Consider the following 23819-nt stretch of genomic DNA (forward strand, 5'->3'; position numbering starts at 1 on the left):
GCACATTTTCTTTCTTCCAGAGGTGGTGTTTTCTTAGCACTGTCACTCCCCATTCTATTATTTATTGTCCCATGTGACCCACACCATTTCCTGTAATAAAGATTTAATAACCAAGCTCTGAAATTATATAACTTTGACCTTAACTTCATTAGAATCAAGAAGTTACCAATATTAGAGGAAATCAAAAAGTATACCAACAGTGGATTTACTTAAAATGAAGAACTCTGTAGATAAAGTGCTATGTAAACTGGTCATAATGTACTGAATGGAACCCATCTTGAAACTAATGCATTTATTTAAAATGAAACTCAAACAAGTATGTTTTCTACAAAGAGCACTAAAAGTCTCTTTGTCAAAAGATGTGCTTCTACACTATATAAAAATTAGTGACAAAATACCCATTTTTTCCAATAACTACGATCTGTCCTTTAGGATGTCAGACTACAAAAGAAAATTTGTAAAAGATCACCAGCAAAATATGCAGGTACAAGGAAAATGCTACAATTAAGTAAAGACATAAAATACCTTCAATAAGAGAGGGTATTTGCATATTCTTTGTATCGGTGTTACTAAATATCCTTCGAGGGGAACATCTGTGTTCTTCCGTCCTCCAAGTAGCATGCAGTTCTGGGGTAGAAATAAACATAATTAATTACAATTTTTAAGGCTGAAGCTATGAAATGTTCTTCTATCATAAAATTTTCTGCTGAAAACTTGTGAAGGCATATGTCTCTATATAGCTTCTTTCTCCGAGGAGAGCACATTCAGTCACAAATAACATTTGCAGAAGAGAAAGAGAAACACTTTCACCTTTCATATTAGTTACAGAAACCAAAATGGGTTTTGAATCTGTATCTTAAAAATTAATTCATATATATTATCCTGAGTATGAAGTCTGAGGAAAAAACAGAAATATAGAGACAGAGGGATAAATGAACGGATAGACGGATGGATGGATGGATGGAGGGATGGACAGAAGGATTGATGGATGAATAAATAGATACATACATACATACATACATTTATACACACATCAATCCTGCTGGTAAAGGGAGGTAGCGCTGTGTTGTAGAAGAGCCTAAAGACAACTGGGTTCTAACCCACGCCCTGCCACTAACTAGCGATACAACCTGGACTGATTTCAGAATCCAATTTTCCTCTCTGTAATAAGGGCATGTTTTAACCAAGTGATCTCCAAGTCAACTTTAGCTATAACACCTCACCAATGACACTGTCAGCCAGTCTCAGAGGAGGCCCCATATGACCTCCACAGAGGCAAGATGACTGGAGAAATCTCAGCATCAGCCATCAGCATGAGATGGTCTAGAGAAAACCAACTCTGATAAATAAAGTCTTGATCCTCTTAAGCACCTGGTCTTTGTTTTGTGGTTTAAGAAGCACGCAAAAAAAAAAAAAAAAAAAAAAAATGGATTTGAAACTGGTGCCAAAACCTTGTTTCCACAGTGCCTATCAGAACAACCGGCATAGAGGATGCAGCTATTAAATATTTAACGAAGGGCAAATAGCGCCCCCCAAACATCAACTGATAATATAGCACCTTTCACACTGCTATTTAAAAAATTATCCCATATTCATTGAGAGGAGAGACCAAGTGCTGAGCAGGAAAGGATGCAAAGGAAGACCAGTGGTAGCAGAAGAATCCCCCACTGCCTGAGCACCTCTGCTGCAGCCCCCATTTGTGGATCCACGTCAGCAAAACCAAAGCCATGAATTTAACTTCACTCAGACTCTTGGAGGCAGAACAACAATTAAGCGTTCTGAGTCAAGCACGCTCTTCGGGGATTTCATCCCCTACTGCAATCAGGTTATCAAAAGGTTCTTTCCAATTCTGTATGGTATTTTCCCGAGAGGAATCCTCTGAAACACAACTATCCACATCTCATTATATTGCTAGTGATGTTTCAGCATCCCGGTATGAGTTAGCACCCCTTATAAAGGTGGCCACCCCCTTTACCTAGCTCTGGGCTGAAACGCCCCAAAGGAACTCATGACTGTCTAACTCACGTTTATTTTCTTCTCTATTAGTATTGGACAGAGCGTGCATTCGCCTCACAAGAGCAGAGGTTGGCTGCCCCTTTAAACTGGTTTATGAGACCCAACTCTCCTCTTATGTATACATAAAGAATGTTTCTTAAGTTCCAAGACATTTCACTGGTCATAAAAACTTACCGAGGTGACAGCATATCCAAGCACCCAAATAATAATACCATCACCCCAAATCCATAAATTCTTACGTTTTTTCAAAGGGTGATTGTTATTATCCCCATTTTACAGATAAGGAAAATGACACCAGAGATAGAATGAATTTCCTAAAGCTATCCAGATAATCAGTGGCCATTTAGTGCCAGAGCAAGAACTATAAAAGCCAGGTTCTTCCTACCAGACTATGTTACAGGATATCTAAAAACTAGCATGCTTTTTTTTTTTTAATCCAACAATCACCCTTTATTTACTATTATGACTCTCTGGATCTGGATTTCCAGTCGTTTGCCTTCTGCATAAAAGCTATAGCATATATATTCCATTTATTGCTAGATATATTTTATGCTAAAAGAATAAAGATATGCATGGATAACTCCCCATCGTGAACAGCTACACTGAGCAATGACTATAAAATTTAAGTCCTCTATTTGTCTGAGGAAAGACAGGTATTTCATTTCCCATTATATCTTACCACTTTACCAAGTAAACATGATGAGTGATGGGTTTTGTTTGTTTTTAATTTTTCCAGCATCATTGAGAAATGATTGATATACATCACTGTATAAGTTTAAGGTTTACAGCGTGATGGTTTGATTTACTTATATTGTGAAATCATTACCACAATAGATTTTAACTAAACCATATACATTATCTCATACAGATAAAAGAAGAAGAAAAAGAATTTTCTCTTTGTGATGAGAACTCTTGGGATCTACTCTCTTAACACCTTTCCTATGTATCACACAGCAGTGTTAACCACAGCCATCATGTTGTACATTACATCCCTACTACTTATTTATCCTATAACTGGAAGTTTGTACCTTTTGACCACCTTCCTCCAATTCCCCCTCCCCAACCCCCTGCCTCTGGTAACCAAAAATCTGACCCCTTTTTCTTTGAGTTGGGTGGGGAATTTTTTGTTTTGTTTTGTTTCATTAGATTCCACATATAAGTGAGATCATACACTATTTGTCGTTCTCTGTCTGACTTATTTCACTCAGCATAATGCCTTCAAAGAGCATCCATGTTGTCACAAATGGTAGAATTTCCTTGTTTTTTATGGCTGAATAATATTCCACTGTATATTAATATACCACGATTTCTTTATCCATTCATCCATCTTTCTATGTCTTGGGTATTGCAAATAATGCTACAATGAACATGGGGGAGCATTTATCTTTTAGAGTTAGTCTTTTCGTTTCCTTTGGATATATTCCCTGAAGTGGAACTGCTGGATCATTTGGTATTTCTATTTTTAATTTTTTGAGGAACCTCCATACTGTTTTCCATAGTGGCTGCACCAATTTACAATCACATCAACAGTGCACAAGGGTTCCACATCCAAGCCAGAATTTGTTATCTCTTGTCTTTTTGATGATGGCCATTCTAACAGGCATGAGGCGATATCTCATGTGGTTTTAACTGTATTTAAATGCATTGCGTTTCCCTAATGACTAGTGATGTTGAGCAACTTTTCACGTACTCAATATTTTCTTTGAAAAAATGTCTTTCAAGCCCTTTGGCCATTTTTTAATCAGGTTCTTTGTTTTTTTTTTTGCTATTGAGTTGTATGAGTTCTTTACATATATTTTGGATATTAACTCCTTATCAGATGTATGGTTTGCAATTATTTTTTCCCATTCTGTAGGTTGCTTTTTCATTTTGTTGATGATTTCCTTTGTGTACAGAAGCTTTTTAGTTTGATGTAACCCCACTCATTTATTTTTGTTTTTGTTGCTTGTACTTTAGGTGTGATTTCCAAAAATATCATTACCCAGACCCATGTCAAGGAGTTTCTCCCTATGTTTATTTCTAGGAGTTTCATGGGTTTAGATTTTACATTTAAGTCTTTAATCCATTTTGAGTTATTTTTTTAAATGGCATAAAATAGGGGTCAAGTTTCTTTCTGTACATGTGAATATCCAGTTTTCATAGCTCCATTTTTCAAAGAGACTCTTTTCTCTATTGAGTATTCTTGACTCCTTTGTCAAATATAAGCTGACTGTATATACTTGGTTTTATTTCTGGCTCTCAGTTCTGTTCCATTGGTCTAGATGTCTGTTTTTATGCCAGTACCATACTGTTTTAATTACTATAGCTTTATAGTGTAGCTTACAATCAGGGAGTGTGATGCCTTCTGCTTTGTTCTTCTTTCTCAGGATTTCTTTGGCTATTCACGGTCTTTTGTGGTTCCATATAAATTTTAGGAGTGTTTTTTCTATTTAAGAAAAAATGCCATTAGGGGCCGGCCCTGTGGCTAAGTGATTAAGTTTGCAGGCTCCACTCCTCAGCCCGGGGTTCATTGGTTCTGATCCTGGGCGCACACCTCTCGTCAGGCCATGCTATGGTGGCATCCCAGACAGAAGAACTAGAATGACCTAAAACTAGGATATACAACTATGTACTGGGGCTTTGGGGAGAAAAAAAAAAGAAGAAGAACATTGGCAACAGATGTTAGCTCAGAGCCAATCTTCCTCACCAAAAAGCATACCTAAAAAAAAAAATGCCATTGGGATCTTGATAGGGATTGCATTGAATCTATAGATGGCTTTGGTAGTATGGACATTTTAACAATATTAATTCTTCCAACCCATGAACATAGGATACCTTTCCATTTATTTGTGTCTTCTTCTATTTGTTTCATCACTATCTTATAGCTTCCAGAGTAGAGATCTTTCACCTCCTTGGTTAAATTTATTCCTAAGTATTTTATTGTTAAAAAATAGCATTCTTGACTTGTGACTTTTTCGGTGCAGCTTCACACAATTCAGTTGACAAACTAGACCAAAGTGACCCTGGAGTCAACTCTACTGAGAAGAGAATCCAATAAGACAGCAGGGTTCTACTATTTTATAAAGAGCCCTAAAATGTCAGTGGCATAGGAGCTTCTTCTGGTCATGGCAGAGAGAAGAAATCAGTAAATCCTCATCCCCATAACAACTATAATACTGGGCAAAATTGTCAAAAACAATTTCAGCACTTTGGAAATCAACTCAAGTCAAACGATAAATTGAGAAGTGTTTATTTATGAAAAACTGCTGACCTTCATTCAGGTAAGAACAGTGGGGGTCTGGAGCATTCTTGCCTGGGCTTCTCCCATTCTCCCGCTGCCTCCCACCTTCCCCAGCTCATCTGCACAGTGACAATGGCCCTGAAAACTTGCTGCCACAGGAGGCCACAGAGGTAAAAATCCCACACCCAGAGGTGTTGTCAATAAAATGAGCACACTCCATAAGAAAAATGGGGAATGCCCACAATTCTGCTAGCCTGAGATTACAGTCCTGCTTGGAGCAAGTGTCAAACTGTGCACATGCAGAGAAGAGCTGAGAGGGCCCCATGGGAAGAAAAACCCACATCTAACTTGAAAACTGCCAGCCCTTTGAGTGTGTCCCCACCCACACTCACACACAGATCCATAGGGAAGATGGATAATGCTGTTTGATCTCCTGCGACAAATCAATAACTGCACTAAGCTAGGAAGTCACAGGAGTGACCTCTAAAAAGAAAGGCTAAAGTATAAACAAAAACTGAGCAGAGACATCAGCCCCTGCACATACAAGAGACACAGATTCTCAGACTAAGTCCAAGTAAGTTACTCAAAACAGACAAACACCAACCAACCTCAAGGAGAAAATACCAGAATCCAGAGTTGCTACAATACATTATAAAATGTCCCGTTTTCAAGAAAAAAATGATGAGATATGCAAAGAAACGGGAAAATGTGACTCATACACAGTCAATAGAAACTAACTCTGAGTGTACCCAGATATCGGATTTAGCAGACAAAGACTTCAAAACAGCTATTATAAATATGCCCAAAGAATTTTTAAATAGCCCTGTTTAAAGACAAAGAACAATATGCTAATAGTGAGTAAAAAAAAGGAAATGTCAACAGAGAAGTAGAAACTATAAAAACAAGTCAAATGGACATGAGATGAAGTAAATAATTCACTAGCTAGGGTAAAGAGCAGATCTGAGATGGTAGGAAAAAACTCAGTTGAGCTGAAGATAAATCAAAAGAAATCATCCAATCTGAAGACGAGAGAGAAGAAAGATTTTAGGAAAATGAAAAGAGCATCAGGCACCACAAGGAAACATCAAGCTTACCAACATGTGTAAAGGAAGTCACAAAAGAAGAGAGGAGAATGAAAGGGGCATATAAATATTTTTTAAATACTGGCTAAAAACTTCTCAAATTTAATGAAAAATATTAATCTATAGACTTGAAAAGGTAAACTACAGTAAAATAAGTATGAATACAGCCACACTTAAACACATCATAATCAAATTGTTGAAAGACAAGACAGAAAAAATCTTGAAAGCAACAAGAGAAAGACCCACCATATTAAGTATAATAAAAATACAATTAGCAGATGCCTTCTCATCAGAAACAATGGAAGCCATACAGCAGTGGAAAGACATATTCAAAGAGCTGAAAGGAAAAAAATCTATGAATCAAAAGTTCTATATCCAACAAAACTATGCTTCAAAACTGAAGACAAAACAAAGACTATGAGAAGTCACTGCTAGAAGAACTGACTTACGAGAAATACTAAGGGAGTTCTTCAGGATGAAAAGCTATGATATCAGTCTCAAATACACAGGAAGAAATAAAAAGCACCAGAAATGGTACATACGCAGGTAAATATAAAAGACTATATAGATATACAGAAAGCAATAATTCTAACACTGTATTGTGGGGTCCAAACAGAACATTTTCCATTTCCATGTGAGAAACGTCATAGCAAAAGTTCCCCTATATTTTACTGAAATTGTCAGTATTAACCTAAAATAGATTTCATAAGTTAAGATGCATATGCATATTGTAGTCCCTAGAGTAATTACAAAAAAAAACCCTAAAAAATATAGTTTAAAAAATCAACAGAGAAATTAAAATGGTACACTAGAAATATTTATTTAATACAAAAGTAGGCAGTAAACGAGGAGGAGAGAAATTTTAAAAAGTGAGACATATAGAAAAAATAATAAAATGGTACATGTAAATATTCCCATACCAATAATTACATTAAAGGTAAATGAACTAAACACTCCAATCAAAAGGCAGGGATTGTCAGCCTGGATGAAAAGCAAGATCCAACCATGCTGTCTAACAGAGACATGTTTTAGATTCAAAGCCATAAATAGTTTGTAAGTAAAATAATGGAAAAAGATATACAAACAGTGAGAGCTGTCATGGCTACAATATCAGGCAAAATAGATTTTAAGAAAAGAAATACTTTTAGGGACAAAGAGGAACATTTTGTGATAAATAAAAATATAACATTTTAAATGCATACATATTTAATAACAGGGCCCCAAAACTGATAAAATAAAACCCGACAAAACTGAAAGGTGAAATAGACAATTTCACAATCATACTTGGAGATTTCAATATCTTACCCTCAATAACTGACAGAATACCCGGAGGAAATAATAGAGAAGACGTGAAAAATACTATTAACAAAACTGACATAACATTTACAGAACAGCTCACCTAACAGCAGCAGAATATACAAAGCTTTTAAGCACACATGGAACATTCTCCAGAAGGGACCATATGGTAGGCCATAAGAAAAGTCCTAATGAGTTTAAAAGTATTTCAATGATTTCAATAAGTTCTCTGACCAGAATGGAATTAAATAAGAAATTTAACTCGGAAATTCCAATATTGGGATACAAAATAACAAAAGTTAAAACTGTGATGATTCTAAGATTTTATCCTACTGGCAAGCTAAAAAGTTAACCTGTCAGTTTTAAGGATGCTGGCAGAGCACATGAAACTCCTAGGACAGAGAAATAGGACAGTTCAGGTTTTTTCTCATAGCAGTAGCAGTAGCCAGAGTATCATTATTTCGGGGCCAGTTTCTCAAGCCCCAGCTCTCACACTACAACAGAAAGAGGGTCAGGTGACACACGCACATGCACAATAGGAGAGGGGACCTAAGCTTAGGAAATATGAATCTTTTCCTGAATGGCAGCAGGCATGTCTTCCCACTGCTGAGGAGGAAGAGATTGTCTCTATCTTCCAAGGCCGTTCACAATATAAACATCCTTTAAAAGATAGGCCAGAACAAAGGCAGTTAGTTCCTCTGGTCAAAAAACGTGCAGAAGCATAAGAGTTCCGTGGAGAACTGCCTCCCAAAACAAAATTCTAAATAAACAACGGATTGAAGAAATTAAAAAAACTAGATATTTTTAAAAACTGAAAACAAAAACATGTCAAAATTTAGGAATGCAGAGAAAGCAGCATATAGAGCAAAATACATAGCTTTAAACGTCTATATTAGAAAAGAAAAAAGGTCATAATAAAAACTGTCAACATACTAGGAAGATACTGAACTTCCTCAACCTGATAAAGGACATCTGCAACATCATACTTGATGAAAAACTGATTTCCCCTAAGATCAGAAACAAGGCAAAAGTACCTGTTCTTATCACTTCTATTCAACACTATACTGAAGGTCCTAGCCAGTGCAAAACATACGACATCCACATTGAAAGGGAAGAAGTAAAACTGTCTTTACTTTCAGATGATATGATCTTGTATGTAAAATATGCTAAAGATTCTACCAAAAAAACCTACTAGAACTAATACATGAATTTAAATCACAGGACATAAGATGAATATACAAAAGTCAATTAAATTTCTATATTTCAGGGGCCAGCTCCATGGCCAAGTGGTTAAGTTCGCACGCTCCACTTCGGTGGCCCAGGGTTTCACTGGTTCAGATCCTGGGCACGGACGTGGCACCGCTCAGCAGGCCACACTGAGGCAGCATCCCACGTAGCACCACCATAGGCACTCACAACTTGAATGTACAATTATATACCGGGGGGTTTTGGGGAGAAGAAGGTAAAAAGAAAGACTGGCAACAGATGTTAGCTCAAGTGCCAATCTTAAAAAAAAAAAAATTCTATATTTCATTGTTATACACTAGCAATGAATGATCCAAAAATGAAATTAAAATAATTCTAATCGCAACAGCATCAAAAAGAATAAAATGCTTAGGAATAAATTTAACAAATAAGTACAAGACCTGATTATATATATTTCTTAAATATGACAACAAAAGCATGGTTATAACAGAAAAAACAATAAATTGGACTTTAACAAAATTTAAAACCTTTGATTTTCAAAAGACAATATATTAGAAGGAACTGACAAACCACACTGGGAAGATATATTTGCAAATTATATGTCTGCTATAAGAGTTATATCCAAAATAATGAATATTTATAGCTCAAAATAAGATGAACATCCTAATTTAAATATGGGCAAAAGAGTTGAACATGCATTTCACCAGAGGATATATGAATGACTAATAAGCACATGAAAGCATGCTTAATAACATTGGTCATTAGAGAAATGCAAATAAAAATCACCGCGAGATACAACTACATACCCACTAGCAAGACTATAATCAGAACTGATAACATGTGTGGGCAAAGACACAGAGAAACTGTAATTCTCATACATTGCTGGTAGATATGGCGCAGATACTTTGGCAGTTTCCTAATAAGTTAAACATAAATTTACCATATGACCCAGCAATTCTACTCTTAGTATCACCCAAGATAATGAAAATATATGTCCACACAAACACTTGTACAGGAATGTTCACAACCGCATTATTCATAATAACCAAAACTGGATATTTTCTGACTTTTCTATACTAACAATCTCTCTCTCTGAAATGACCTCTCATATAGTAGTATCTTCAAGGTCCATCATTATCATAGTCATGTGTTGATCCAATGTTCATTAAGTGGCAAACAGATAAACAAAATATGGTATTACCCATATAATGGAATACTATTTAGCAATAAAAATGAAAGGAATATGGATATATGCAACAAGGATGAACCTCAAAAACATTTTACTCATTAAAAGAAGCCAAGCATAAAAAGATTACATTGTATGATTTCATTTATATGAAATTTCCAGAAAAGGCAAATCTATAGAGACAGAAAGCAAATCAATGATTGCCTGGAGCTAATGGTGGGAGCAGAGATGGGCTATAAACACGCATGAGGGATTCTGGGGGTTGATGGAAATGCCCTGAAAGGGGATTGTGGGGGTGGTTTCTCAATTCCACAACTTGCTAAACATCACTGACTTGTACACTTACAGGGTGGTCCTCAGTGGCACTGAGATTGTCCAAGAAACTGCCAAGACATGAATTTATTTGTGCTATCCTAAAGACATACATGTTCTTGCTCTTTTTACAAAATCTGAATAAGGAATGCATGTAGGAGAAAGGTCAATCTTCAGATTTCTTTTCTACCATATCCATGACTTGTTTCCTTCCTGTTACCACCCTACTTACAGCTCTCTTAGCAGAAGTAAAAGAATCCCCAGGGAGCTGAGGGATAGAAAAGCAATGATGAACTCTGGTATAAATGTCTTCTCTCACTAGGAGCCTGTGAATCTCACAAACAGCTCATAATCAACCAGGAGAGGGCATGATCAGTGCTTACCCACATACAAGCTTCTCCCGACCCTCACTTCTTGCATTTATCAAAGGACTTAAGCTTCCTGACTTGGGTATGTTAAAAGAGTTGTCCCACGGTTTTTCACATCACACTGATGCTATTCCTTGGCTCTTACGGGGCCTATCAACAAACAACAGCAAATGATAACACTTACATATATACCTACCAAAAGAAATGTCCGGATTGTTCTTATTTTGTTAAGTTCAAGCAGCAATTTTTGTGCCTTCTCATGGTTACTACAATATTCGTCATAGATACGAAACTTGTCTTTCTGCGAATTCAAGTAAGAATAAATTAGAGTCATTTCATGAGCCATTTTGAAATTTTAGCCTGTGTGATGTTTAGGAACAGACTTTATCAAGTTTTACCATGTTTCAAGAGCTCTACTGTATGTAGATATAAATGCATTTTATTTATTTATTTTCCCTGATCCATGAAGAACAGTCTAGAAAAGGAGACAGATATCTTAATTATAGTCCAATATGATATAGGCAATCATAGGTAAATGAACCAAGTGGTAGCAAATTACAGAGAAGAGAGTACTTGGCTTTGCTGGGAGGATTCAGATACAGCTCTAAAAAGGAAGTAATAGCTGAGCAAGGCCCGGAGAGATGAATCCATGAGTCCCAGGCAGGGAGAGGGAAGTAAGTATTTTAGGAAGAGGGAAAAGCAAGTGCCAGATCATACAGGAATAGAGAGACACAGTACCCTGCAGTTCATATGCACCGATCTGGATAGTCGTGTTTAAGAGGGACATTGACAAATTAGAGAATATTCAACAAGCGACAAAAATAACGACAAACCCTGAAGACACGACATATGAGAGGTGATTTCAGAGAGAGAGATTTGTTAGTATACAAAAGTAAGGAAATGGTAGCTAGTTTCAAATAGCTGTCATACTGTAAAGAATTTACAACTGCCATAGGCCAGAACACAAAACTAGGACCACTAAGATGGAAACTGCAAAGGCAGGGATGGGCAGCGATAGCCAGATTCGGGATTAATATAAAGACGTTCTAACAATTAGAGCTCCCACTAAAAGTTGACAAGTAAAAACAAAATAAACAACCTTCACAGATGCTTCTTCTTTCAAAACAAGAGGAATTTCACCATCATGATCTCTAAGCTCCCTTCCATCTGTAAGATTTTCTCTAAGTGGCTATGATCAATGTCTATCTAAGCAGCACGAAGAGAAGACGCAGACACAGAAAACGTATTTATCAAATATTAGAAAAGAAGTTCGTCCTCTGAAATTTCTAAGACGTGCATTTAGATAGAAACAGCGAGGGCTCTTTTATATAGCCAGTAGAAAATGTATTGAATTGCTTATTTAAAGAGATGGTATGAACCAGAATAAAACAAACTTCAGAAATACTTTAGCTAAACCCACGGGTGACAGATTCATAGCGTGTTACTGAGGAAATGGATGTCAGGGTGCAAGGTTCCCATGTGTAGCCCTGGACTGAGCTAGCAACTACTCCAGCTGGCAGAAGATTTGAATTCTTTCATGAAAGGGAACAGTCTGGAGTAAGTGGACATAAACCTATGTGGGCTCCCAGTTGTGCCAAGGAAAGTACAGCTTGATCTTCCTACACCCGAGGAGCCTCTCCCTTTAATAGAAATACCTTTATGAATATTTTCTGATTATAAAAATAATAGTTTTTATGTGAGAGTCTGCTCATTACATACAGAAATATAGATCAAGAAACCACATATATAGAAAACTTTATTAAAAAACTAAATAGAAATAAAAATAAGCAAAAAATGATTTCTATAACAGAATAGTCTTACATATTTTTAAACAAAACATTAATAGCACTTTGATAAATAAATGGCTTCAAATTGGTGTTCTGAAAATTAGCATTAGTGGAATAGTATAAACAGCAGCCCTATTTTTCTTTTTTTTTAAGTATGAATGCCCTTTAGTTCTGAAAACAATTTTCACTATACAGGTGGCTTTTTACTTTGCAAATTGATTGCATAAGTAATTCTAGCTATTGTGTACAAAGAGATGAAAATGATCATACAAGCATGACATATAATTTGAAACAACTGAGTACCGACTTGTTATTCTTCTTCATTGCTCAGTACCACTTTCTGAAAAAACTATCCTTGAGAAAAATTCAGACACGGGCATATGTGTACCTGTAGCCATCCAATTTGCTCACCTCCAGGTTGGTCACAAGTCAATTAACAAGGGAACATTCTGACTAATAAAAGGCTCATCGTGCCATTGTAAGAGTAAGGATTTTCTGCTTCAAAAGAGAAATGTTCTATGTTTGAGAGAAACATAAAAATCCATTCATTATGAACAGCCTGAATATTCATTAGAATTCAAAGCTACAGAGGATGCGAAGAACTAACTTGTTGGGAAAAAGAAAAGGCTGTTTATTCCTCACTGAATAAAATGGAGGATGTGAGGCACTCTCCCCTTTCCTGGCTCTAAGTAGAAGATTTCATTGGCCTTAAAAGACCCCAAACTTTTGGTGTCAGATTTCCCTTCTGATACTGAACATACTACTATGCCAAAAGCTAAACCTTTAAATCTAAGGGGAAAGGGCTTCTAAAATAAACAGAAATTTTTCCTACAAAATGAAGAAAGCAGGTTCCCACTTCTTGTTGAGCGTTAGGTTCAGGATGTAAGCATTCCTCCACAACTTTTAAGAACTCTTTATGTACTGCAAGAATATCTTCAATGTTGGAGAACAGCATCTGTAAATAAATAAATGTGTAAGTAAGTGCAATAGGGGAAGCATGTTTAAAAAAAGAAGAAGTCTATGCAAGTATAGTATTCTCTCTCCAAGCTGAAAAGTTCAGTGGATAGTTATCCCACATCCACTCCTTCCTCCCACCCGGCTGGCAGAGCACCCATCTTGTCTGGACATTCTCTCCACTCCCACGGAACTCGAGAAACCAGGAAACTATTCCTGGCTCTCAGGAAACGCCTGAGTGACTGAATCCAAGCATCAGTCCAACCCTTTTACCAAAAATGGGCTACAGGTAAAACAGTGGCCGCAGATTTGCTGCAGGCTTTGGAGAAGGGGTTTCTTTGCTCCTAAGAAGGACACTGGAAGTTGCTGTGCCTGGGAGGTCTGTGTGGGACAGCTACAGCATCATTTTGTAGCTGTGGGAGGGGCCAGCTCAGGGGCAAAGCTGATCACCTGGAGCGCAGAGAGAAGAGCTAGAGAGAACCTGACAATCTTATCGACCTCCCCAAGTCACTAGTCCTGAACCTTCTATTCTGTCTGGAGTTCCTAAAACAAGACCCAAAGTATCTTCAAGTCAATTTGAGTAATAGGTGTCTTTTGCTTGCAACAAAAAGCACGTGAACTATAATACTCCCATGGCGAGGAGAGTTTGAAAGTTGGTATTTAATAATAGTCAGATGTGTATAAAATCCTTGGAAATTTTCTATTTTCAGCAAAGTAAAACAGCAAGTTAGCATCAAAAATAAATATCAGCGATGATTTACACAACTTAAATGAGTTACGACGACTACAGCACAATTAGTGTTCATTTCCCATCCCTTTTTTTTTTCCAAACTCTTCACAATTTTCCTTCCATACAGTTTAAAAGGAAATGTTTCTACGTTTGTTTCTGAGTTGAAGATACTGTGCAGACTTTCTTTTCTGCACCAGTGGACCATCCAAATCCTTTGTTCTTTCGTGATCAGAGCCTTTAGTGATCAGAGATTGGAGCATCTGCCCACATCCTGTCTTCCTGAGCCACCTCCAGCAATCATCTTACACACAGCTCAGCTCCCTCCCTCTCGTAGACGCTAAGGTTCTTTGTCTTGGGTTTATTTTTCTTCCTCTTTTCAAACTTTCCCAAGGCCTTGGCAAGAAATTTCTCTATGCTTTCTACACCGTCCTCTTAACTCCCATTTCTTTTCTCAAACCTTAGTTCCCTTTTTCTAATGTTCACCCACACAAGGGACTAGCACTAGAACTTATACTGAACTGAAGATCAGTTGAAAAGTCCTGACGCCATAGCCACAGGTAAAATTTGATCTAAAGGAGCTTGTCCTTGGCTTGAGGGCCAACTGCACCTCCTCACCTTCACTGTTTCTTCTGTTACATTTTTGTCAACTTTTGACGCTGCACACTGGTACATTCGGTGTAAGAATGCCTGCACAAAACAAGAAAAGACACTATGAAGGCAACATTAGGTTAATAAAACAACTAGGTGTTGATCAGAATTAAATTAAATTTTTTACAAGAAACCAAAGTTTGTACCAGAAATCAAAGTATAAAGTGGCACAATATTTCGAGGACAACTTGACAGCATATCTCAGATTTTTAAATGGGCATTCCCTTTAACCCAGCATTTCCACTTCTAGGAATTTATCCTAAAACAATATTCAGACAAGGAGTTTCAGTGGATTTATTACAGAAGTGGAAACACTGGAAACAACCTAAATTCATCCAACAAGGGAATCATTTAATATATTATGGTACCTGCAAAGTATGAAATACTATACAAAACTATAATCCTAAATGGAATGCAATGAAAATTATATAATTATATATACATGTGTGTATAAACATATGTCTATAAAATTTTGTCTGGTGAATAAATCAGCAGCATACTTGATATGTACATAGATATACATAACACATACATGTGTGTAGACATAAGCATATACACACATACATACATACAAGTATATATACATAAATACACACGTGTAATGTCAATGGCATTCATACTGAGAAAACATATGAGGCATAGAGCAAAATGGAAACAGTGGTGACCTCCAGATGGTAGGAAGGCAACCCTTGTACCTTCTCTTATTTTCAGAATATTTGGCTGTGAGCATGTTATAACTTTTATAAAAAGAAAAACAAAACTATTTAAAAGAAACAAACCAAACGAGCCACAGGATCTCACTCCTAGCATTAGCTTCAGCTCCATCTTTATTCCCAATTCAATCTGTCCATGTTTCAGATTCCATAACCAGAGCTACATCAGTACGAACAGCCTCAACTGAACGAAATAATTCAGCTGAATTAAATAAAATGAATAAGAAAATATTGGACGCCCCCTTAAGTTTCTTATTGGAAATACGTGATGCAATTTTTTGAACTAATTTCTAAAGTTAGGTATAATCAGCAATGGAAAGAGATTTTGAATTTCTGACTTTAAGTGCTCATTTTCATTAGTGTTATAGTCTGTTTACTTTTTAATTTTAGTTTTGTTTTCCTTGAATATTTTTCCCCACACGCATACCAAAAAATGCTCTTTAGCTCTTTCCATTTAGTCTGGAAATACCGTGGGTGGCTTAGTTGCCTAATTTACATTTCAGTCTGACCACAGAGTAAACAGGTAACCTCTCGTGCAAGCAGAGCTTAAACTTCACCTCTCCATTTATAAACCTTTTCCTCATAAACTGAATTCAGTCACATTCTGGAACCAGTGAGTTAAAGTTAGGAGGTAGAAAAATAAATCAAAATACGAGTTAGAAGGGAACATACAAACTAACAAAGTAAACTATATCTTTATCTAACTTCTTATCTTCTTACCCTCCGTGACAATATGGAACTTTTTGTTGAACTGTATATGAAAGAAAACCTGGAACTTGTTAGCATTTCTGGCTAAGGATTTATTTTTCCCAAGAGCCTCATTTATACAACAGTAAAGGCAGATTTCAGATAATTTGCTGACAGCGCAAAACCATGAAAACCATTTGACATTTTTTACAAAATGTGTAGGTCTTCCTCCTGCAGATAGAGATAAATAACGTGTTTTCAGAATCACCCTTTAACAACCAGCATCTACAGAGTCCCTTCAGACTTTGGTAACTGGGGCATTTAATCTTTTTCAAATCCATCAAGGAAGCATTAAGACCCTAGTCACAAACATACGTGAGCAATTTAATATGCTGGTTTATCTCTGCATTTGCTCATTCTCACTGGGCCACAATTTCATCAGAATTAGATCATCTTCACTTTGAGGCAAATATATTAAAAATAAGTGCTGGAAAATAGCTTCTAATGCCAGTTGTTCTCAAACTTTTTATTGTGTACAACACTTGGAGAGTTTCTTCCAAATGCAGATTCCCTGGTCCCACCCCAGAAGGTCTGATTCAGCAGAGTGGTTTGTATTTTGAACAAGCTCCCTATGTGATTCTGATGCACGTGGTATAAAGACCACATTCTGACGAACATTCTTTTATATTTACTCTTCCAAAGACTGAAGAAACAGCCTTAGACAAATAAGTGAGTCTCAACGAGAAAAATGGGTACAATGATTTCACCTGACTTCAACTCTATGTCACACTTCCTCTACGTCCAACACCCTCTTGCTCAGCCACTTGTGGTTTCTGATCCCTCACCAGCAGACCCTCCCCCGCCAACAATGAAATCACAAGCTAGGGTGCATAAACAGGACATAGTAATCTGTGAAAGCCAGGGAGCAGAGACGGGTGAGCCAGGTAAGACAGACTAAGACATTTGGAGGAAGAGAGGCTCGCAGTGCCCCTCCCCATGGTACCTTCCAGCTTGCAGGTGTGGTAGCGTACACTCAGATTGCCAGCAGTGCCCTAACAAGGATTCCACACAACATATGCCTAGATATCCTCCTAGTCATGGCTGCTGTTTTCCCACTCTCAGAGCGGAACTCTTCAATTTCCCTTCAACTTGCCCCATCCTGTTTTCCTCTTATCATGTATTTGGTGAAATATGTTAAATGTCAGAAGCTGGCCTGGTGGTGGCGCAGCAGGTAAGTTCACGTGCTCTGCTTTGGTGGCCTGGGGTTCACCAGTTCGGATCCCGGGTGTGGACCTACACACCACTTATCAAGCCATGCTGTGGCAGGCGTCCCACATATAAAACAGAGGAAGATGGGCACAGGTGTTAGCTCAGGGCCAATCTTCCCCAGCAAAAAGAGGATTGGTAGCAGACGTTAACTGAGAGCTAATCTTCCCCACCCCCCTGCCAAAAATAAATATGTTAAATGTCATATATTAATTAAAGTTTAAGAAAGCTGAACATGTTACAAGTTTTCTACCAAGAAATCAAAAGGAGGAAGAAACTCATTAAGATATAATAGGGAGAGGAGAGCCATCCCCTTTCTCCTGGTCTGCCCATCTGGACCACTGCTGGCTCAACAGTAAAGCAAAGTCCACGATGAGTTTTATTCTCAGAATACATTTGCTTATTTTATAATTTCAATGCTCTAAATGATCTCTCTCAACTCATTTTCGTCCTTCCCGTTCTTTTCATCAGGCATACACAGTACATCACTCTCAAAAGTCACATAGACCTTAACAGTTTCTGGATACTCGACACCAGTCTGAATTTCATAATATCATATAGGCACTAAATGTTATTACTCCCGCAAATATTCTACATTCAGAATAAATTTAACAGGAACTTGTCACCTTGAAAATGTGTTAATGTAATATGGATAGAGATGGTTGAATTTTATATATAAAGGTGAAAAGGGGAAAATTTAAGAGGGGGTGCACTATTGCAGCAAAAAGTATACTTGTTCCCAGAAAATAAGTGGAAAACAAACAATAAAGGTAAATATTTTCCTTTTACCTCTTGAACTTAAAACAATATAATCACATTAAAATTCTTTGAAAGATAAGTGTTTTGTTTTACAAAGTTTTGTATCCTGAGGAAAAAAATGACATTCTGATAAATGAAAAAGGCTTATTATTTGAGTTTGCTATGAACAGCTGGTAGAGAGTAGTGCCATTTTATTGGAATGGAGAAATCCAGAGGAGTAGGTTTTGAGGTGGAAGAATCAGAGTCTGTTCCACCATATTGAGTTTGAGGCACCTACTGGACACCAAGGTGGAAATCTCAGGTAGGGAGTTAGCCACACCGATCTGGGGTTCTGAGGGGAGATGGTGGCTGAAGGTCAAGAGCTGAGTATCACCAGCACAAGGAAGTAACTCAGGGAAAGTGTACATAGAGAGAAGAGGCAATTGGTCCCAGTCCATTGGAGAGAGTATACAGATGGAGAAAACAAAAGGTCCCATGGTAGAGCCTTGGGGCACTCCAACATTTAGAGGCCAAGTAGAAGAAGAAAAACCAAAGCAGCCAGCAAGGCAGGAGCAAACCCAGGAGAGTGTGATGTCACAAAAGCCAACAGAAGAGAGGACTTCAAGAAAGAGGGAGTGGTCAACGGCTTTAACATGGCTGAGAAATTGAGAGGTTACAAACAGATACATGACTTGACAACGCAGAGGTCAGTCCCTGGTGATCTTGACCAGAGCAGTCCCAAAGGAACGGGTAGAGGGAGAGACAGAAGATGAGGAGGGAATTGGTAACCATTGAAACAATTTGAAAATTTTTCAAGTTTTGCTGAGAAAGGTAGCAGAGATATGGAGGTGGATCTGGATCAAGGGAGGGTTTATTTTTTAAGATAGAAAATAGTAGCTCATCCTTCAGGTTACATTTTATTTTCCCTTAATACAGTTTCAGTGAATGCTTCGCAACCTCTCCAGTTCACTGGATCTCACCCTTCCTTGAACACCTACTGATTCCCAATTTTTGAGTAGGAATCCTTCCTTTAACATGAAAAAAAATGTAACAGACATGCATATTGTGGGGTTAATATCCGTAAATTTAAACACATATTAACAACAACTTCTAGAAAAAATTCAACAATATTTATGCTATGTGCCAGGCATTGTTCTTGGCAGTGGTTCTTAAATGTCTTCATCGTAGGACTCCTTTATACTCTTAAAAATTATGGAGAATCATAAAGAGCTCTTATTTACGTGTATTATATCTATCAATAGTTAATATATTAGAAATTAAAACTAAGAGAAACTAATATCTATTATTCAGAAAAGATATTTATTTACAAATTTATTTAAAATTAACAATAATAAACCCATTACATGCTAACATATATATTTTTATGAAAAATAGCTATCTTTTCCCCAAAAGTTTCAGTGAGAAGTGTGGTACTATTTTATACGATTGCAAATTTCTTTAATGTCTAGCTTAACAGAAGGTAGCTGGATTCTCATATGCTTTACTTTGTTGTGATATGTTGTTTGGAAACATATATTTCCAAGGATAGTTGGAAAAAGGAGAAATATATTCATTGCTATGACATTTTCAGATAGTTGTGGATATTATTTAATACAACACCAAAATTCAGTAAGTGGTAGTTTTTTATAGGTTAGTCATGATGTGGAATCTGAAACCATATCTGAACTTTTCTTACTCTGTTACATTAAAACCCATTGATCTATCTTGCAATGTGAAGGAAACTTTTACCCATGTGTGATTTTGTAAATTTTTTTAACAATGGTTCACTGAGAGTTAAGCATATCTTTCAAATATTGACACACTTCATTATACAATATCAACAAACACATGACATTAGCTAATATCAGTATCCAACTCAATAGGAAAGTCTTTAAGTATTAGGAAGCTGTCGAACTCACAACGATAGACTCTAAATTCACTCGCAAGCTTGAATTTATCATCATCAACAAATACGATCGGTTGTTTTCCTTGAAGAGACAGGCTCACTTCGTGCTTTTTTGAGAAAATATCTACCAAATACCCAAATGCCCTGAAACTAAAACCACTGTTTGTCTTGCAGTTGTTATTTCAAGAAAGTATGACGTTCCATTGCAACTCAAAAAAAACCACACAAATTCTTTCCCTGGAGACAATCGTAATACTTGAGTATGCAACAGAAGTACTCGGGCGTACTTCCCACTTCATCACAGAGAGAATATTAAAAAGACAAGTGCTCAACAGTCAAGACTTAATAAAAATAATGTTTTACAGCTTCATCAAGAACATTCTTGAGTGAAACTGGCATGCCTCTATCACCTCCCAGGCGTGGGTGACAGTGAGGTATACAGTGACTACAAGTACAGTTTGGAGCCACTGCTTTGATTCACACTAAAGTATCAGCAGTTTTACATACCCTTGCTTTTGCACCATCAGTGCAAACATCAATACAGCAAAAAAAAGCAAATAAAGTCTCAATATTACTACGAAAATAGTTTCAACCTTACTCGTGCCCTGAAGGAATTTCACAAAACCCTAAATGTCTGCAAGCCACAGTTTGAGACCCACTGTTCTAAGCATATAGGATATTTCAATAAACAAAATAGTTAAAAATCTCTGTGGAGGGGCTGGCCCTGTGGCCAAGTGGTTAAAGTTCTGTGTGCTCCACTTCGGTGGTCCAGGTTCGCAGGTTCAGATCCTGAGTGCAGATCTACTCCACTCATCAACCATGCTATGGAGGCGTCCCACATATAAAGTAGAGGAAGATTGGCACGGATGTTAGCTCAGGGCTAATCTTCCTCCAGCAAAAAAGAAAAAAAAAGGAGGGTTAGCAATGCATATTAGCTCACGGCAAATCTTCCTCACACACAAAAAAAATCTCTGCTGATATTCTAGTGGGGAGAGATAGATAATAAACAATAAATGTGCTTGATATATTAGAAGGTAGATGCTAAAACTGAGCAATGAATTTATTGTAATAATAAAAAAGTATCTACACATTTGAAAAACCATATAATACCTTGCAATAATTCCAAGGCTCTCAAGAGATCTAGGGCCCAAAACTCATTACCATAAATCTATACCACTCAGTTCTGTTATTTAACTAAACTTGATCTTTCTCTTGTTACATCCATGGTATCACTGCTCACACCTGTCAACTCCATTTGTCCTCCTTTCTTTCCTTATACGTCTTTCCTTTGCTTTATTACTTTCAGCACTCTATGAACAAGTGGGATGTTATGAACAAGCGGGAACTCTAATAGTGGGATGGGATGCTGGACCCGCCCTCAACAATTTCCAATTACCTCCAAAGATATGGAAGAAAGTATTCTTCAATTTTATTTTTACTGCCAAGCACTTGAGAGTCATTTGGGTAGGGGAATAAGAAAACTTAGAAGCATGGGGAAATTACCTATGATAGCTATTTTTATACTTATATTACAATGATGGCTCTGATCTAGAATTACAGACTCCCATTACTGACTTCTAGCCTATGTGCTTGCTTCCTAGCATCCATTCTCTATGCAGCTGCCAAAATGATCATTTAAAAATAAAAAGTCAGACTTTTTGGTTTCCTGTCCAGCGTGCTAGGAACTTGGAAGTCGTCACTTTATCCCTAACCCTAAGTAAAAAGCTGAAAAAACTGAAAAATTAACAACTCTTCTCAGATCTGTCAAAGAATTAAGGACACAGGGCAAATAGCTGCCTTCAAAGTTGGAGAGACAGACAGGAAAAACAAAGAATCACAACTTACCAGATCAAAAACCCAAAAGCAGAAATCTCTGCCAGAAGAGGTACAAATTAGGAAATTCTAAACTATAACTGAAAAATTGTTGGAGGCTCAGTATAGACAAGTCTGAGAGTTAAAACTTCAGCAGGAGCCAAAAAGGAGGCCCTCACACTTTTGCAGGCTTCACCTCCAGGAGCTCTACCAGGTTCTCACAGTGAATATCAGAGAAAAATCCTCTCCTGCTCTGGCAGAAAGAGGGGGAAAGTAACTACTTTGAAACACATCAGAGCACTCTGTGCTTCAGACAGGTCTCTGTCTGAGACCTGCCCTCAAGAGAAACTATTTTACCAGAGCCTAAGCTACTGGGGTTATATCATGGCCTAACTGAACTGTGGGAAGGGAAATATCCAACTCCATCCTCCTCTAGCCCTCCAGATGAGAAGAGGAAAATACCCAATTCCAGGCCACTCTAGCCAACCTGTTCCACCCAAGGAGGGGGGAAACTGAGAAGAACTGGTGAAGTTCACAGTACAGGGAAACAGACTCCCCAAAACACTGAGACTCAATCATAAGACAATAAAACACTTTCCATCCCCCACATCTTACCACCACACCCCTAAAAGCCTAATTATCAGAGTAAAGAATCACTGAGCTTGAGGATACGGCAATAGAAATTTCCAGAACTGAAAAGCAAAGGAAAAAAAAGACTGAAAAAGTGGAACAGAATATCCAAGAACCATGGGACAACCACAAAAGGTGCAACATATGCATAATGGGAACACCAGAAAAAGAGAGAGAAAAGAAGAGAAGAAATATTCCAACAATAATGACTAAGAATTTCCCCAAATTAATGTCAGATACCAAACCACAGATTCAGGAATCTCAGAAAATACCAAGAAAGACAAATACCAAAACAACAACAACAACTAGGCATACCATATTCAAACTGCAGAAAACCAAAAATTAAAGAAAAAATCTTGAAAGAAGCAGAGAGGGGAAAAAATACCCTACTTATAGAGGAACAAAGATAAGAATTACATTTGACTTTTCCTCAGAAACCATGCTAGCAAGAAGAGTGGAGTGAAATATTTAAAGTGTTGAGAGAAAAAAAAAAAATCATCAACCTAAAATTCTGTACTCTGTGAAACTAGCCTTCAACAGTGAAGGAGAAATATTTTCTCAGACAAACAAGAATAAAACAAACTTGTTACCAGTAAATCTGCCTTGTCAGAAAGATTAAAAGTACTTAAGATAGAAGGCAAATGATATAGATCAAAAAGTTGGATCTACATAAAGAATGAAAAAGCATCAAAGAGAAGGAACAAATGAAGGGAAATTAGAAACTTTTATTATTCTTATTTTTAATTGATTTAAAAGACACTGGTTTGTTCAAAGTAATAATAGTAACAATGCATTCAATTACATATGCTTATGTGTGTACGCGTGTATATATATGCTTAGCGAAATGAACGACAGCAATGATACAAGGGACAAGACGGAAGCATTAGGAGTATTTGTTATTACAAGGTACCTGCAGTACCCATGAAGCAGTAAAGTGTTATTTGAAGGTAGACTTGTATTAGTTGTAAATGTATATTGCAAACTCTAAGGAAACCGCTTAAAAAAGTAAAAAAAAGAAGTATAATTGATATACTAAGAAAAGAAAGAAAAATCGAATCAAATAAAATGCTCAGTTAGAACAACAAAAGGCAGCAAAAGAGTGCAAGACAAAAATAGAAACAAAAGCAACAAATAGAAAACAGTAGCAAATATGGTAGATATTAATCTTATATCTATATCAAGATATCAAGCTATATCAAGAATAACATTAAATGTCAATGGTACATCAATTAAAAGAGATTGTCAGAGTGGATCAAAAAACA

General features: G+C 37.0%; 1 protein-coding gene across 1 annotated transcript in view; it reads right to left on the reverse strand.

Annotated features, from left to right (window-relative positions):
• PREX2 (phosphatidylinositol-3,4,5-trisphosphate dependent Rac exchange factor 2) overlaps positions 1-23819 on the reverse strand; it is a 278353-nt gene that overhangs the window by 195601 nt on the left and 58933 nt on the right. The window contains exons 2-5 of the mRNA XM_023648497.2: positions 14773-14844; positions 13306-13428; positions 10883-10987; positions 526-627 (exon numbers count right to left, since the gene is read on the reverse strand). Coding sequence (XP_023504265.1) covers positions 526-627; positions 10883-10987; positions 13306-13428; positions 14773-14844 — 402 coding nt within the window. The remainder of the gene's footprint in view (positions 1-525; positions 628-10882; positions 10988-13305; positions 13429-14772; positions 14845-23819) is intronic.

The sequence above is a fragment of the Equus caballus genome, chromosome 9, assembly GCF_041296265.1.
Source record: "Equus caballus isolate H_3958 breed thoroughbred chromosome 9, TB-T2T, whole genome shotgun sequence".
In the NCBI taxonomy this organism is placed as follows: domain Eukaryota; kingdom Metazoa; phylum Chordata; class Mammalia; order Perissodactyla; family Equidae; genus Equus; species Equus caballus.